General features: G+C 39.3%; 1 protein-coding gene across 3 annotated transcripts in view; it reads right to left on the reverse strand.

The window, feature by feature from the left end:
- The window catches only part of HSD17B11 (hydroxysteroid 17-beta dehydrogenase 11), a 38,000-nt gene extending 22,516 nt beyond the window's left edge, over positions 1–15,484 (reverse strand). For 2 of the 3 annotated variants that reach the window (XM_064584768.1, XM_045880803.3), the window contains exons 1-4: positions 14,848–15,484; positions 7,684–7,791; positions 4,569–4,700; positions 2,797–2,903 (exon numbers count right to left, since the gene is read on the reverse strand). In XM_064584768.1, the coding sequence (XP_064440838.1) occupies positions 2,797–2,903; positions 4,569–4,700; positions 7,684–7,791; positions 14,848–15,057 (557 nt within the window). In that variant the 5' untranslated portion in view covers positions 15,058–15,484. The remainder of the gene's footprint in view (positions 1–2,796; positions 2,904–4,568; positions 4,701–7,683; positions 7,792–14,847) is intronic. The other variant, XM_045880804.3, reaches the window with a different exon arrangement.
- Positions 15,485–17,337: the final 1,853 nt, after the last annotated feature.

The following is a 17,337-nucleotide window of genomic DNA, read 5'->3' on the forward strand; positions in this document are numbered from 1 at the left end:
AACATCAACAGGTACCCTCCTGTTATTGAACGCTTAGAGGACTCCAGATTCTATACTAAGTGCATTATATTATACGATTTAAACTTTACAGCATCTTGATGATTTAGTTAGTTGCTATGATTAGCCTCTCGTATGGGTGAAGAAAATGAACCACAGAGGAGTCAAGTAACTTGCCAAAGGTCACATAATGTTCGTAAGTGATTAAGTCAAGATTCATACCATATGATTCACAATAGTCCCATCCTGAAAACAACCCAAATGTTTGTAAACAGTAGTATGGATAAATAAACAGCTGTCTCGTCACATCATGCAATACTATGCAGGCAAGAAAAAGATGAAGCTGTAGCTACCAACAATAGCAAGGATACACCTCACAAACATAGCATGATTCTGTGTATATAAAGATCAAAGATAGGCAAAATTAATCTGTGGTGTTACAAGTCAATACAGGGATTACCCTCGAGAAGGAAAGAGGGATTGCTGGTTGGGAAGAGTTCTAAAAAGTGCTTCTAAGGTCTTGTCCTATTTTTTGACCTGCATGGTGGTTAAATAGATGTGTCCATTTACAGTAGCTCATTGAGCTGCACATTTATGATTTCTGCGTTTTTACCAATGTATGTTATACTTCAATAAAAGAGTTTATGTTTTAAAAAGCAGCATCTCAGTTGCATTGCCCAGTTGTTAGTAACAACCACTGATAAACACTGCTTTCTGCTAGGAGAAGTCCTTCAGTGTGTCTCTGTGAAAGCTCCATCATTGATCAGATGCTGAGCAAAAACCAGAGTCAACTGAATCCAAGACAGTTACGGTCACTAGGATCATAGACTGCAGCAGCTCAGGCCATGTGCAGCTGAGGATCCAAAGAAGAGTCCTACAGGGGCAAGCAAGCCGCCGCTCCATCCCAAAGCCAGAAGTGCACAAACCACTTGTGTGCTTGCGACCCTACCTTTCAGCCCAAACGGTGCCTTTGTGTGAAGAAGAAAAACCTGCATCTCCTCTCAAGCGACTTTACAGCCATCTCCCGGAAAATCGAGTTTAAAGGGAACTGAATATGAACAGTGCAGCCTAGAATTGTGTAGTCTACAATCCACACAACTGTGTGTGTCGTTCCTGCTTTGACAAGACTCGGTGAGATCTTTTACTTCTGCTGAAAGCACTATCAGTGGTGATCAAAATAAATTTGTTTCTCACGCAAAACATGTTCTCTCTTGATTTTCACTTCTGGACATTTAATGGAAGAGAATCAAATCCGAATCAAAAGAGCTACAGCATTTACTATGGCAAAGAGAAGGAGGAGGCATGATAGCTTTCCCAGCCCTGCTGGACTCAGATCCTCTTGGCTTATCTGGGTACCTGGAGCTAAGAACCTGGCAGCGGAACAGGATGCCATGTAGTACCTGAGAAGCAACACCTGCAGCTATCTTTCATCAAGTTAAGGAAGGCCAAATTGGATCAGTCTCAGGTGGCCAGGGGACAATCACCAAACTTCTACTGGCTCTGGGCCATGGGTCTGCACTGTGACCTCCTCAGCAGTCCTTTCATCTTTTAGAAAAAAAACCTCAATCCAAGTCTGTGTTGATTTTAAAAGCTATTAGAAAACAAATATACGTTAAGAAAGAAAATAGAGATGAATAAAAGGAACAAAATAAAATTACTTGTCATTATCAAAGAATAACCACTCTCTAGGTGTGGTTAGAGCAAAACGGCTTGGTATATATCCTTGGGAACTTGTAAAATGCAAGATATAGATCTTTTATATATGTATATATATACATATGTATATATTATATAAAAATAAGATACCCACCCACGCCAATGTTTATATATTTATACCCATACAACTACATGTTGTTTGGGTTGTTTCTAGAACTTAGATACTTAATTCCAAAAGAGCATGATGGTAGAAAACAAATTTGAGCATATGTGTATGTGTATTTATTTGACAATACATATTATTTACACAATAATTCAACACCTTAAGAGTTACTACTTGCTAAAATATAGAAATGGCCAAGCACTGTTGGGGTATGTGCAACCAGTAGGATCCCCTGGGGTATGGTGGCCTCACTAATCAATTCTTTACAGTATACAGTGGAGCATACCATTACTGTGCCCTGCTTGCTACAGTAAGTTCTTCAGGTATTATAATGGCATGGCTTTTTAAATGTATAACTATTATAATTTTTTTTACAATTCCACTGTTTGGATGCTTTTAGTGTTTAGAATCCTAGATTATACTCTTTCTCTTTACACCATTTTGTTTCCACAAAATTATTAAAATTTATTATTAACTTTTATTCATGGTACAAAAATATTACTCTTGTTTTGTAATTTCTTGCTGCTAAAAGGGATGAGAAATGCTTTGAGAGCTGGCTTCTAGGGGCGCCTGGGTGGCTCAGTCATTGAGCGTCTGCCTTCGGCTCAGGTCACGATCCCAGGGTCCTGGGATCGAGCCCTTCATCGGGCTCCCTCCTCAGTGGGGAGCCTGCTTCTCCCTCTTGTGCTTGCTCTCTCTCTCTAGTGCTCTTTCTCAAACAAGTAAATAAAATCTTTAAAAAAAAAAAAAGAGCTGGCTTCTAATTTGATAATTTCCCTGCAGCCACCTCTAGACCTCTAGAATGGTCAGCCTGGAGGGGGTTAATGGTTGATAATACTGTTGTACAAGAGACTTTGTGCAACTTTCTATTTGGGCAACTTCAAGTTTATCATCATTAATGGTAGTTTTCATTAGACAGGGTAAGAAATCACACACAAGTTAAACATAGAAACAAATTAAGGAAATACATGCTCACTTACCAATAAGCAAGTAAGAAGGGGACCCCAGTATGCCCAGCTGCTGAAGCCAGAGTGACAATATGGCCATGATTATTCTCCATCATCACTGGAAGAAATGCTTTTGTAGTCTAGACATAGTGTTTATTAAGAGAAAAAGATATATTGTTATTTCTGATTTGCAGACCCATTGGGAATATTTCCAAACAAAGCTATATTTTGTTAACATTTTTCCTAGAATAAAGGGAAAAACCCAATTAATTGCCAAATGTGACAAATTAAGGCGACTGGATAGGATGCATAGATTGGAAAAACTATGCAAAGCAATGGATACTGAAAACTTTGAGAATCCATTTCATTTAAATTATGAACTTCTAATATCCCCTGATCCTCTACCCCTTTTGTCATTGATGTTTTCTATCATTTCATGTATTGAATAGATATAATAATCTAGAGTTATCAAAAGAATTTATATGTAATGTGAAAATGTTAGAAAATAATTTGGTTATGTCAGCAAAATACTGAAATGAATAGCTATCTTCCAGTAGTCACTGAATGATTCATGCAATAAATATTTACTGAGCACCTACTATGTGATGGGGATTCAAAAACATTAAGACAATGCCCTATGTTCTAATAAAGGCAGAAAGACAGGCAAATTCATCAGTTGTAATGCAGATACAAAGACAGATGCCAATAACTTGGGAATACTGACATAAAATAATACTGCATTTTCACTAATTCTAATATTCTTTAGAGATTATGTATCCCAAACTCACATCCAAGAAAACTTTGAGGGACCCTTTCAGTAACTGGCTATTTGGGCAATTTTTAGCCTCTTTAGCAACTCTCTTTCTCATATATATATATATATACACACAGATATATATATCTCTGTATCTGTATATATTGCAACTGTATATATATGTATCTGTATCTGTGTGTATATATATACACATATATATGTATATGCACATATAGATATATATTATAGATATATATATACATATATATATATCTGAATCTATAGACCTTGAATGGTGAGGTTTATGATAAAGTTGGCAACTTTGGGGCCAGAAAATACTCAAGGCCTGAGTCTCATGAGAATCCGAAAGCAAACTGGGCTTACCCTTAAAAGAACCACACAAAAGGACTCAGGTGACCCCTAATCCCTTTCTTCATAAACAATGTCACATAGATGTGAGAATCTAGTTTAAAATTAAAACATATATAACACCTGAAGTTTATTATTAATTAATTATTAGTATTAATATTATTAAGGGGGGAGGAAGAATGGTTGATGAGATTTGGTCAGAGCATGAAAAATGACTTCTTTTTTTTTTTTAAGTCTATTTATTTTTTTTAATAATCTCAACCCAACGTGGGGCTCAAACTCATGACCCAAAGATCATGAGTCTCATGCTCTTCCAAATGAGCCAGCCAGGAGCCCTGAAAAATGACCTCTTCGTATATTATTATCCTTAGTACCTACAGAAAACTTCAGTATTAATTTGATACATTTTTATGTCTGCTGAAATCTCCACTTTAAGATTTTATTTACTTATTTGTCAGAGAGAGAGAGAACATAAGCAGGGGGAGCATCAGGCAGAGGTAGAAGTAGGCTCCCTGCTGAGCAAGGAGCCTGATGCGGGACTTGATCCCAGGACCCTGGGATCATGACCTGAGCCAAAGGCAGACACTTAACTGAGTCACCCAGGTGTCCTGAAATCTCCACTTTAAACAAAGTCTTTGGGTTTTACAAAAGGGAATGTTTTCATAAAAGAAGTCATACCTACCCAGAAATGTGCAAGTACATTAACTTCAAAAGTCTTTTCAATCTGAGTGTCTTGTGTTGCAAACAAATCCGATGTGTAGACTACACCAGCATTATTTACTAAAATACTAACATCTCCAATTTCTTCTTTCACCTTTAAAAATAAGACAAATATTTGTATCATTAAGAGTTATGAAGGAAGGTTTGCATGCAAGGATTATTAAAGAACTATGTGTTCCTCTATTAGATGTGGGGGGAAAAGTAGTTTTGTAATCTATGTGCCAATATGGAAAAAAGAACCTTTTAATCTTAGGTACTTAATTTCAAAACAGCTCTACCTATAAGTCTGGTTAAGTAGAAGTTTTCTTTTGCAGTTTAGTCTTTTGACTTTTGCTCTATTGATTTTACTCTGAGAGGCATCTGGCTAATAAAAACATAACCAGTGGCAAAAGACAAAAAAACAAAAAAACAAAAAAACAAAAAAAAAAAACCCCGGCATTTATTTTTTAAATACTACTTCAAAAGGTAAGCAAAAAAATTTTTTTTAATTAATTGGCAAATGCAGGGACCATCTGGGAATCTATGTAAAACTGATTATACCATTAAGCTGGTCACATCTTCTATTTCTTTATTTTTGTAGTACAAACTATTTATTTTGTTTCTCACCAACCTTCCCCCTGCAAGTGACAGTTGGCCTAAGGGCTGGCAAAGCCAGAATATCTTATCTGATATTTTTACAGTTCTTTGAGTAACTAAGCTTCTTGGTGGATAGACCCTAGAGTTACAATGCATTCTGTTACACACTGTGTTCCAAATAAAAGCTAACTTCTGTTAAGAGTTATCATATTTAGATAGTGCTACAGTGTGCTGGGGGACTGAAGGGGAGGTGGCAAATAGCCTGTTAAAGGCTTTCATTGTGCTATGCATTTTGCAAAATTTCATTATTTATCTCATTTAATTCTCAAAATAATTCCATGAGCTGGCAACTCTTGGTATGCTCACTTTAGAGATGAGAAACGTGAAACACAGAATGGCTGTTTCTTGCTCAAGGCCATGTGACTATTCAAGGTCACATGGAGCTGAGACTCTCCCAGACCTTCTGACCTCAGAGCCCAAGACAAACCTCTAAGCTCAAACAGAAAGGAAGCCAGGAGGTGGGATACCCATCAGCGACCCAGTAGGACACCAGTGTGCCAACAGCTGAAGGCTTGTCAGCCAGAAATGAACTTCATCAGGTCGTATTTAAAGTATGAAAGAGTCAAGCTAAGATACTGGGCCCTTGGTCAACACTATTTGTACCTATAGCCACATCTCTAGCATGATATGAAAACTGTCGTTCAGAATAATGCCCCTCAGTTACTGAGAAGAACAGGACAGGGTGTGTGGTTGAAATGACGAAGGTGCTGTAACGCCTCCAAACTAGCGTGACTTAAAACACAAATTGCTCTTTTATGCTGCCAAAGAATTTGCCCAGACACACTTGTCCCTTCCTTCATCCTTGGGCTCCCCATCATCACCTATTGTCTCTCCACACTGTGAATGTCTGCTCTGCACATTTCTCAATAGTGAAAGCAAGCCATGAGTTTAAATGCTTAGGTGACACAAAATGTCCTGATATTAAAGTAACCACATTAAAATAACTTCAAAATATCCGATTATCACATGTCATTGTGCATATTCTGTTAAGCATATTGTTTATCCTTGAGCAATTTCAGTAAAAACACTAGGGTTAAAACCCATGGAATAGGTTCAAATAATGAAATTACCTTTTCCAGAACAGCCTATTCCCAGATGAATCTAGACACGATCACTGTGTGCCAGGGACTGATCCAAAGACTTTACATCATTAATTCACTTAATCCTCCTAACAACCCTGAGGTGGGTACCGCTGTGATCCCCGTATTATAACTGGGGAAACTTAGGCACAGAGAGGTTAAGTAACTGCAGTGATAGAGCCAGTGGTAACTGGAAGAATGTACATCTCTCTAAAGGAAAATCACTGTTAATTTAAGTAAAATAGTAACTGTTAAATGCAGAGGTTTCTTGTCTACAGGCCTTGCTCTTACTGTACCCCTCCCTTCCAGGAAAGCTATTTCCCACCACTAGCCTGGGTAATTTCTACTTAGTTGGTTTTTTGTTTTGTTTTTTTTCAAGAGAGGGAGGGAACGAAGGGTGGGGGGGGTGGAGTGTGGGAGGGGGCAGAGGGAGAGGGGAAGAGAGAGAATCCCAAGCAGGCTCCACACCCAGCACAGAGCCATACATGGGGCTCGATCTCACGACCCTGAGATCATGACCTGAGCTGATATCAAGTCAGTCACCTGAGACACCCAGCTGCCCCAATTTCTACTTATTCTTTTGACTTAGCTCAGGCCTCACCAGTAATAGAGGCATTAGCTCGAAATAAAAGTTTACAATTCAAAAACAGAAGTTAAAAATGTCCTCAAATCTAAAATTCCCTAAACAAGGAAGTTCTCAAGGCTGGTTGAATCAGAATCTTTATACTGTGCTGGATCAGATTATCCAGGGGTAAGGTCCAGGAATGTGTATTTTAAGGAATTTGCCCAGATAATTCTACTGACTTTCTTACTATTGTAGCATTTCGTTAACAAGTATATGTATAAATGCATTCGGAGTGAAGCTCCATTATATACACATAGCATATTTCAGTTGTATATAGAAGAGGCAAATACTGCTTTATAGAGATAAATCTATGATGAAAGTCTGATAAACAGTTAAATTTATCCTAACTCCTTAACCCAGTTCTTTGACTGGGCATCTGAAGACCCCGTCAGTGATCTGCAGTGTCATCCAAGAATTTACTTGTAGCAGAATCACATGGGTGAGGCGTGGGTGGGTATGTGGGGTACTAAACGGGCAGATTCCTGGGCCTAGCCCCCGATCCACTGAAAGCAAACCTCAGGCGTGTCATTTTTTAAAAGCTCTCTGGAAGATTCTAGAACACACTGAAGTCTGGGAAACTCAGTTCTAGGTTCTAGTTCTGGGTCTGCCACTAGCTGGCTGCACAACGTTAGGCAAATCACAAAACTTCTGCTACTTTGTCTGCATCCTGACAGTGTCATCTCCAGGATCCCTCCAGGCTCTGACATGACCCGATCCTAACCAATGCAAAATTTCACCTTCTTCGCAGAGCTGTAAATATCTTCTCGGTTACTGCAGTCTACCACAAAGGCATAAGCCTTCGCACCCAGTCTCTTGCATTCAGCAGCTGTGTCCTCAATTCCCTGCTAGAAAGGCAACAAAAAGTTTGATAAAGAGAACGAAATAAATGACATGAACATATTGTATCAACAGCTGAAAATAATTAAGAATAGTCAGATTGTTTGAACTAGCGTTAGGCAGGAATTTAACTGGACACATTTTTGTCAGGGATATAGGTACACTTTGCTCTTAGTACTTTGAAGATTCTTTTATTTGGAACCAAACTTAAAGCAAGCTTTTTAAAGAACATAAAAATCTTAAAATACTAGTTCTGTATTCATGAATTTTACATACTTTGTGAATGTGTGTGTGTGTATTCCATATCAAGATTTAAAAAAATAATATTTAGCTTTTTCTTTCTGTCACTAAAAACTATCCACATACATCAATTTTCTAGCTAAATAAATAAATAAATAAGGGGTTAATTACATTCATTCATTCATTCACTCATTCTTTTAACATTTTAATGTGTAGGTCATAGTCACGGCGCTTAGAAGAACCTTACAGATAGAAATATGAATGAGACAGGGTACTGACCTCAGCAAGCTCACAGTCTAGTAGAAAGAAACAAAAAGTAAGTATAAGATTTAGGTAGGACTTATGAAATTGTTATTGTGTCAGAATAAAGGATTGAATATTGGCAGTTTCACATGGTTCAAACTAACACGTTGTGGTAAGTATAACAACAGAAAAATATACAGAAAGTTATGGGAACACAGAGGAGGGGCATGAAATAGAGTTCTAGAAGAAAAGGTACCAGGGGCACCTGGGTGGCTCAGTCGTTAAGCGTCTGCCTTTGGGTCAGAATCCCAGGGTCCTGGGATTGAGCTCCGAGTTGGGTACCCTGCTTGGCGGGAAGCCTGCTTCTCCCTCTCCCGCTCCCCCTGCTTGTGTTCCCTCTCTCGTTGTGTCTCTGTCAAATAAAGAAATAAAATCTTTTAAAAAAATAAAAAAAAGAAAAGGTACCAGAGTAGGGTCTTAAGGGTGAGTAGAACAGACAGGTAAAGAGAGGGGAAAGGACAGGCAGGCAGAGTGTAAACAAAGGGATGGGTAGGAGAAAGGTCAGTAGGAAAATATTAACAGATTGGCGTTGCTGGGTCATAAAGCTCAAGGCTGGTAAGAGTCCAGATTAAAGGGCATTGTGTGGGGCGCCTGGGTGGCTCAGTCATTAAGCGTCTGCCTTCGGCTCAGGTCATGATCCCCGGGTCCTGGGATCGAGCCCCGCATTGGGCTCCCTGCTCCGCGGGAGGCCTGCTTCTCCCTCTCCCACTCCCCCTGCTTGTGTTCCCTCTCTCGCTGTGTCTCTCTTTGTCAGATAAATAAATAAAATCTTAAAAAAATAAATAAATAAAAATAAAGGGCATTGTGTGTCATACTAAGTTTTATCCAAAAAGTTAGGAGGGGGGCACTGATTAAATTACAGAATCAGATTTGTGTATTATACTGATTACTCTTGCTAAAGTATGGAGAACAGACTTTAGGGGTCAATACTGCAGGAAGAGAGAAACATTAGTAGGCAGTTGACAATGATTCAGCCAACAGATGACACAAGCTTGAACTGTGGCACGACTATAAAGAATGTAGAGAAGAGAATGAGCCTTAAAACATATCTTTAGGAGGCAAAATCAGCAGGGCTTGGGGACATGAGGAAGGTGGGAAGAATCGAAGTGACGTCCTTTCTTTTTTAGTTTAAGGAACTGGCAACACAGTGTTGCAACAAGTCAGATGGAAGTCACAAGGAGAGTGGAATTTGAGAGAAGGAATGATGAGCCCAGTCTGGAGTGTTGATTTTGTCACCTTAAATTCATGATCAGACCATAGGGTTCTGTTTTTGTTTTCCTTTTTTTTGTTTCCATTTTTGCTTGTTTGTTGGTTTGTCTTTACCGATTTTGTAGCTTTTTCACTGTAAAGAATGTCTCAAACCATACCTTGGATTGAGGGTTAGTCTGTGAACTCTGCAAGCCAAGAAATTATTGTCAGCTAATGCACAAGTGGGTGGACTTACTACATTTACCCACAGAGAGAACGGTAGAGCAGAACGCTAGTGTGTGAATTTGCTGGTAATCTGTAATTCCTCTTGCAGAAAACCCAAATCTGGACAGCTATGGAAAGAATTCGCAGTTCTCCCAGTGAACTTACTGTGACAGTAAAAGAAATAGGGTGTTTCCCTTTTGCTGAAATCTCTCACACAAACTGTTGTTTGTCCTCTGATGAGGAGCCCTTATTCCCCAAGGGGCATCAAAATGTCTCTAGTAAACCTTATGCTGCCCTCCTGTACCTAACAGGCAGCTTTGGGCCCCTTCCTTTAAAAGTATATTTCATTAATGTAGTATATACATACGATGGAATATTATTCAGCCTTCAAAAGGAATAAAATTCTGACACATTCTACAGCATGGATGAACCTTGATGATACCAAGCTTAGTGAAACAAGTCAGATACAAAAGGACAAATATTGCATAATTCTAGTTATATGAGATACCTAGCATAGTCAAATACATGGAGACAGAAAGCAGAATGGTGGTTGCCAGGGGCTGGAGGAGAGGGGGCTGGGGACTAATTGTTTAATGGGTGCAAAGTTCCATTTGGGGATGACGAAAAAGTTCTGGAGATGGATAGTAGAGGTCATTTCATAACAATGTGAATGTACTCAACACAACTAAACTGAATGCTTAAAAATGGTTAAAATGGAAATTTTTATGTAATACATATTTTACCACAATAAAGAAAGTTTTAAAAAGTATATGGTACTGATTCTTTGGGTATTCACAAAATTCAGTTCTTATTTAGAACAAATTCTACAATAAAACTCCATTTGCCCTTTATTCCATTTGTGGAGATTTGCTTAGTACTGGTTAGCTTTCTCCATCAATGGACAGAGTGTGAAGTGACAAACATGCCCTTCCTTTATGTCTGCAATCATGCTTTGCCTATTTCCCTGGTCTTCCCCACTTAGGGCCAAGGTATGTACTCCACACCTCCTGAGCTATGCAACAAATTTAAGTTGGAAATACTGCCAGGAAAAATCTTAGACAGTCTCCATATTCATCTGGTAAGAAATAAAAAATAAACAGACCTTTAAAATTTTTCTCAGCACAGTGGAACTGCTCATCATTCTTCAACATTTCCCTTGTTAACCTTTTTCCTAATGTGCTGGATTCAGTTCTCAATTTTTATTTTTTATTATTATTTTTATTTGTTTTAAGATTTTATTTATTTATTTGAGAGCGAGCATGCACGCACACGTGCGCAAGAGCATGAGCAGGAGAGGGGGCAGAGGGAGAGGGAGAAGCAGACTCCCCGCTGAGCCAGGAGCCTGATGTGGGGCTCGATCCCAGGATGACGGTATCATGACCCAAGCGGAAGACAGACGCCCAGCCGACTGAGCCACCCAGGCGCCCCTCAGTTCTCAATTTTTAATCCTGGGCTCTCCTTTAAGACTTTACTTATCATTCTTTGCCTCTATCCCCACAACCAAAGCTTTTTGCCCATTACCTAGACTACTAAACATCTACATGTTTTTCTGATTCTTTCCATGTTTTTTTCCATTCATTAATTCACTTTAACATTTGATAAACAGTCTTTGAGTATATATTAGGTGCTCACTACTTGCTATAAATTTATCTTCACAGGGACGCCTGGGTGGCTCAATCAGTTAAGCTGCTGCCTTGGGCTCAGGTCATGATCCCAGGGTCCTGGGATCCAGTCCCGCATCGGGCTCCTTGCTCAGCGGGGAGCCTGCTTCTCCCTCTGCCTCTGCCTGCCCCTGCTTGTGCTCTCTCTCTCTGACAAATAAAATCTTTAAAAAATTAAAGTTAAAAAATAAATTTATCATCACAAACTTATCTAATGAGGCATGGGGGTGACACTGGTCAAGAAATGTGATTATCTACATAAAACAATAAAAAATTCATGGCATCTGTCTCAGTAGAATAACAAAGCTGAAGCCACCACTAATCCCTCCCTAAATTCATGCTCCTTTTCTGTGGACTTCATGATGAGTAGGAAGATGTCTGTCCACAACATCCTGAGAAGGATATCTTTGGACATTGCTATCCTTGCTGCTTGACTTAATCTGAAAAATTTGTCTTTGGGGACAATTTGTCTTTGAACCCTGGGGGGAAAGAATTTGATCTGGCCCCTCCCTGCCCTTCCAGCTTGGTCTGAAAACAATCTGAAACTCTCCTCTTCTTCACTCATTCTCTATATAGCCACCAGCCCAAAAGTTTTACATCTCTAGGTTCTGCTGCCTGGACTCCTTGAAATTTCCACCCTACCCTCCCTCCCCAGTCAGGTTTAGTGGTTCTCAGACTTTCATAATTTTAAAACCTGTAAAATTTCAAGAAAAGTGGACTGCAGTGTATATACTGAACTAGGACTGCCAATCTTTTATTTGGTCGTATAAGGACATTAAAACCAACACAGAAACTATCAGTCCACTATCATTGTAATTTCATTAAATATATATGTATGTTTCATCCACAAAAAAAAGTGGGAAAGATATAACCTTAAAACAACAGATGGTTTATTTAAATTTAATGAATTTAACATAATAAATACTTACTACATTGTCTTTAATTTTCTGACCACTTCCGCTACTATCTCCCTGGTCTACAAAACCAGCATCATCTCTTGCCTGGATTACCACTAGTCTGCTAACTGCTCTCCCTGCAACCCAACAGCCTAGAATCTGGCTCAAAACCCTCCACTGGCTTCCCCAGGAAAAGCCGAAGCACAAACAATAGCTTATGGGAAACTTGATGATCTGGAGCTGCTGCTACTTCGGTTTCTAGACCAGCGCTGTCTCATAAAATATAATGCGAGCCACGTACCTAATTTTAATTTTTCTAATGGTCACGCTGGAAAAAATAAAATTTAATTTAGCAGTATATTTTATTCAACTTAATATATCCAAAATATTATTTTGGAATATTTGTTATTATGAAATATTGTATTTCAACATGTAGTCTATATAAAAGTTGTTAGTAAGATATTCAACATTCCTCTTTTCATACTCTTTGAAATCCTGTGTGTAATTACACCAACAGCACATCTCAATTCAGATGAGCCACATTTCAAATGCTCAACAACCATTGTGTTGGAAAGCACAGATCTAGACTTTTCTTTTACTTCTCTCCCTTCCCTCACTCTGTGCCATGCTTTGCATTTGCTGATCCCTCTCTGCAAAGATATGGGAGGGGCTGACTGTACCCTCTGCCTCTTCTGATCTTGACTCAACTATCTCCATCTCAGGAGGCTTTCTGTGTAAGATCAACACGTTCATCCCTGCCCTTCCCACCATAAGAGTCTCTATCCCCTTTCATATTTTACTTTTCTTTATACTTATCACCTTCTAGCAATCACATAATTTATTATACACCATATCTTGTTTACCGTCCCTTGTTCATGAACTTTGTGCTTTTCTTTTTTTTTTTTAATTTTTTTTAAAGATTTTATTTATTTATATGACAGAGAGAGACATAGCGAGAGAGGGAACACAAGCAGGGGGAGTGGGAGAGGGAGAAGCAGGCTTCCCGCGGAGCACGGAGCCCGATGCGGGACTGGATCCCAGGACCCTGGGATCATGACCCGAGCCGAAGGCAGACGCTTAACGACTGAGCCACCCAGGCGCCCCAACTTTGTACTTTTCTTACTGCTGTGTCCTCAGTTCTGTATTACAACAGTGCCTGGCAGATAGTAGGCACTCAATAACTATTTGCTGGATAAATACACTCCACTCCGAATCAGAGAAAATTTTGTACGAACAAGCATAAGGCATTGGGAGCCATTAACACAGATGTGTAACCTAATTCTTAGCCCTAAATCCTCTAATGTTGGCTTAAACTTCACTTTGTGAATGGATAATAACTAATGTGTGTTTACCGTATGCCAGACACTGCTAAATGCTTTGTGGGCACTATTTGGTATAATCCTCCCAGTCCTTTAAGGTAAATACTGTTATTTTATCCATTTTGCCAAAAAGGATTCTAAAGCTCTAGGAAGTTAGGAGGTAGCTCATGAAGAGGTGGAGAGCTCCACTGAGTTTGACTCTACCGCCATGTCTGACATCAGATTAGAGTGGGACTAGTTTGTATCTTTCAATGCATGTATAATTATTTAAAGTCTATTTTCCCTACAAGATTACTCACCTATTCGCCACTGTGTTCTTACTATCCATGTAACAGATACTCAATAAGTACTTGTTGATTGCTATCTCAACCATCCACTCACTGGAGAACTATTATCTAACTTCACATTCCCTGAATTTTTGTTTACAGCTACAGCGCTGGATGTTGACTAATGTGTAAGGGATGGCTTTTCAGGCCCTCAGGTGCCTTGCAGAAAACTCTCTGTCCATCTACCACTGGCCATATAAAAGGTTAGGTTCTAAGTCCTCCTCTCTTCCTTTAAGCCTACACCTATTCTTGTAAATCATTATGTATATTGAAGAGTTTTTTCTTTTATTTTTATTTAAAATTTTTTGTTTAATTTTGCTTTTTTAAGTAAACTCGAGGCCCGACATGGGGCTTGAACTCAACCCCGAGATAGGAGTCGCATGCTCTACTGACTGAGCCAGCCAGGTACCCCGAAGAGTTTTTTCTTTTATATTGTTTTTAACTAAAAGATGATTTTTAAAATTATTTTTGGCAATTGCTATGATACAGTAATATTGCTTTCTATTGGGTATCTTTTAAAACCACTTATCTCAGTAATGGCAAGTAGGACTTTTTTCTTAATAGGTGCAAACCTCTTAATAGACTAGCTTAAAACCATTACTCTTTCCATTTGTTTAAGATCGAGGGATCAGTGAAATCAGGCTCTGGAGGAGACCACAGATTCTTTTCAGGGCAAAAGTAAGGATACATTTACAATGCAAAATTAGTGATGGGTAGTAACTGGGAATCTTATATCCTCTAGGTCCATTTATCCTGTAATCATAAACATTAATGGAACTATAAAATGCCAATAGTAATTTTTTTCTCCCTACTTTATAGAGATGCTGTACAGGGTTGTTGCCTGAAGAATGCATCCATGACTACGATTAAAGGTGCCAGAAAGTAAAACATAGGAAGCACTATTACCTTATTTATATCCCACAGAACCAGTGTGCTTTTAAGTTTGGCAAATTCATAGGCAGTTAGTCTCCCAATTCCGTGTCCAGCTCCAGTAATCAGGACGATTTCTCCAGTAACTGATTTTCTCTTCTTAGGAATAAAAAGCTTCAGGAGAGACTCTAGGGTGAAGATGATCAGCAAGGGCAGAAGCTGGAGGCACTGCAGAAAGAATTTCATCCTGGTCGTTGCCGTGAGCTTTTGGTGTATCTGCCTTTCGCCAGTCACTCTAAATTGCTTCTGGAGGGCGATCCCGTCCAACACCGGAGAGAGTAAAAGCAAAAGCCAGGAAGGGCTCCTTTTATCAAAGAGAAACAACTCTGAAACCGTTCCTTCCGCTGGGCTGGGCTTGGTTAGGTCTTTCACAATTGGTTCGGGCTGCAGTGCGGAGCGGCTGCTCGCCAGCTCAGAAATCTGGGAGGGACAAAGTCCAGAGGAGGGCAAGGCTTCCCAGTCCGCTCGTCTTTGACCCACTACCTCCGGGTCTTGCGAGCCGACCTTGGAGGCTTAGCTGCCGCTTGTTTTCCTAAATATGGTCATTCCTCTCCAAGTTACAAAGATCACTGACAGTGTCCGCAGTCCAGATGCTTCTTTGAAACTTGATCTCACCACCAGTGAAGGGATGCAGATGTAGTTTCCTATCTTAAAAGGGACGTGGGGAGAAGGTCAATTGTTCCGCAAGCCCCCCCCCCCCCCCCATCACGAGAAATTATGCTATCTCACATTCTGGTTTGAACTAAGCGCGATTTCTGGAGGGCAGAGAAAATGTCCTTTCAGGGGCAGCGATAATCAAGGCCCAGGAAAAATCGTATCATATCATAAGGGATTGTATCCACAAGGAAGAGCAGTGTATTTAGATAACCTTTTTCGCTCAACCTGTTGGACCTTGTGAAAAAAACATATCACACTTAAGTAATCGTATCTTTCTCCAGGTTAATAAATAACGGCTTCCAGAATGAATCATAAAATAGAAAGAAAATCACCTTGCATAAAGATTACCTATGTAATTTTTAGTTTAGTAGCCTATTTATATAAGTATTGGTTACTGAAAAGAAAAAGACCCAATTCTGGGTTTGTGTGCAGGAAGAGCTTAATCATTGTTTGTTACATGTTTTTTGTTTTCGTTTTTTTTCCAGTTCAGTTCTTGATAGTAATTGAAATGGGGCTTTTTGTGAGACACTACAGTATTTGGAAAGAGACTTCTGTCAGTGGGTGACTGATGGTCACTTTATATTTAAGAGGCAGGAAGATCACAAAAAATTGGAAGTTCACGAAGAATTCATACATCTCTCTATCATCTGCAACTTTTTGTTATGGCTCTCAAATCCAAGTTTACAATAGTACAAATACTTGCATAGAAAGTTTCCTGACTGATGAATCACAGACCTGTACCCCTGAAACAAATAATACATTATATGTTAATTAAAAAAAAAGAAAATTTAGCTGTTAAAACATTAAAAAAAAAGAAAAGAAATTTTCCAGTTTCCAGAGCTTTTTTCCACATATATTATCTCATTAGATTTTTATAATTTTTAAAAAATATTTTATTTATTTATTTGACAGAGAGAGACAGCGAGAGAGGGAACACAAGCAGGGGGAGTGGGAGAGGGAAAAGCAGGCTCCCTGCCAAGCAGGAAGCCCGAGGCGGGGCTTGATCCCAGGACCCTGGGATCATGACCTGAGCTGAAGGCAGACGCTTAATGACTAAGCCACCCAGGCGCCCCTATCTCATTAGATTTTTTTTTTTTAAGATTTTATTTATTTATTTGACAGAGAGAGACACCGCGAGAGAGGAAACATAAGCAGGGAGAGTGGGAGAGGGAGAAGCAGGGGCCCCGCGGAGCAGGGAGCCGGATGCAGGGCTCAATCCCAGGACGCTGGGATCATGACCTGAGCTGAAGGCAGACGCTTAACCACTGAGCCACCCAGGCACCCCAATCTCATTAGATTTTTAACAAGCTTCTTAGGAAGTAGAAAAGAAAACTATTTCCCTATTTTATAAATGAATAGATCAGTTAGATTAACTTTTTAAAGCTCCCACAGCAAATAAATGCATTAACTGTCAAATTTTTTTGCCCAATACCTGTAGGAAGAAAGCACATCTTACATGTGTATGCTTTCATATATGTTGGCTCTGTTTCTAATATTTTCTATTAAGAAAATTATATTTGAGGTACCTGACTGGCTCGGTTGGGAGAGCATGAGACTCGTGAGTTCAAGCCCCATGTTGGGTGTAGCGATCACTTAAAAAAATAAAATCTTTAAGAAAAAAGAAAAACAATTGTATGCAAAGAGAACTACGTAGTTTTGATCCAATAAGCCAGCTAGAGTTCCCCTGGTCTAGGAAAAGAACCCAATGTTTGAAAACAGTCATACCTGAATCCTATATGTGTATGTGACTTCACCTCCCTGAGAATGTTTCCTAATTTGTACAACTGGGATGTTATTAATAGATACCCT

This window comes from Mirounga angustirostris, unplaced genomic scaffold (genome assembly GCF_029215605.1).
Source record: "Mirounga angustirostris isolate CCGP_5_RB_7025 unplaced genomic scaffold, mMirAng1.0.hap1 SCAF_2, whole genome shotgun sequence".
NCBI classification, from domain to species: domain Eukaryota; kingdom Metazoa; phylum Chordata; class Mammalia; order Carnivora; family Phocidae; genus Mirounga; species Mirounga angustirostris.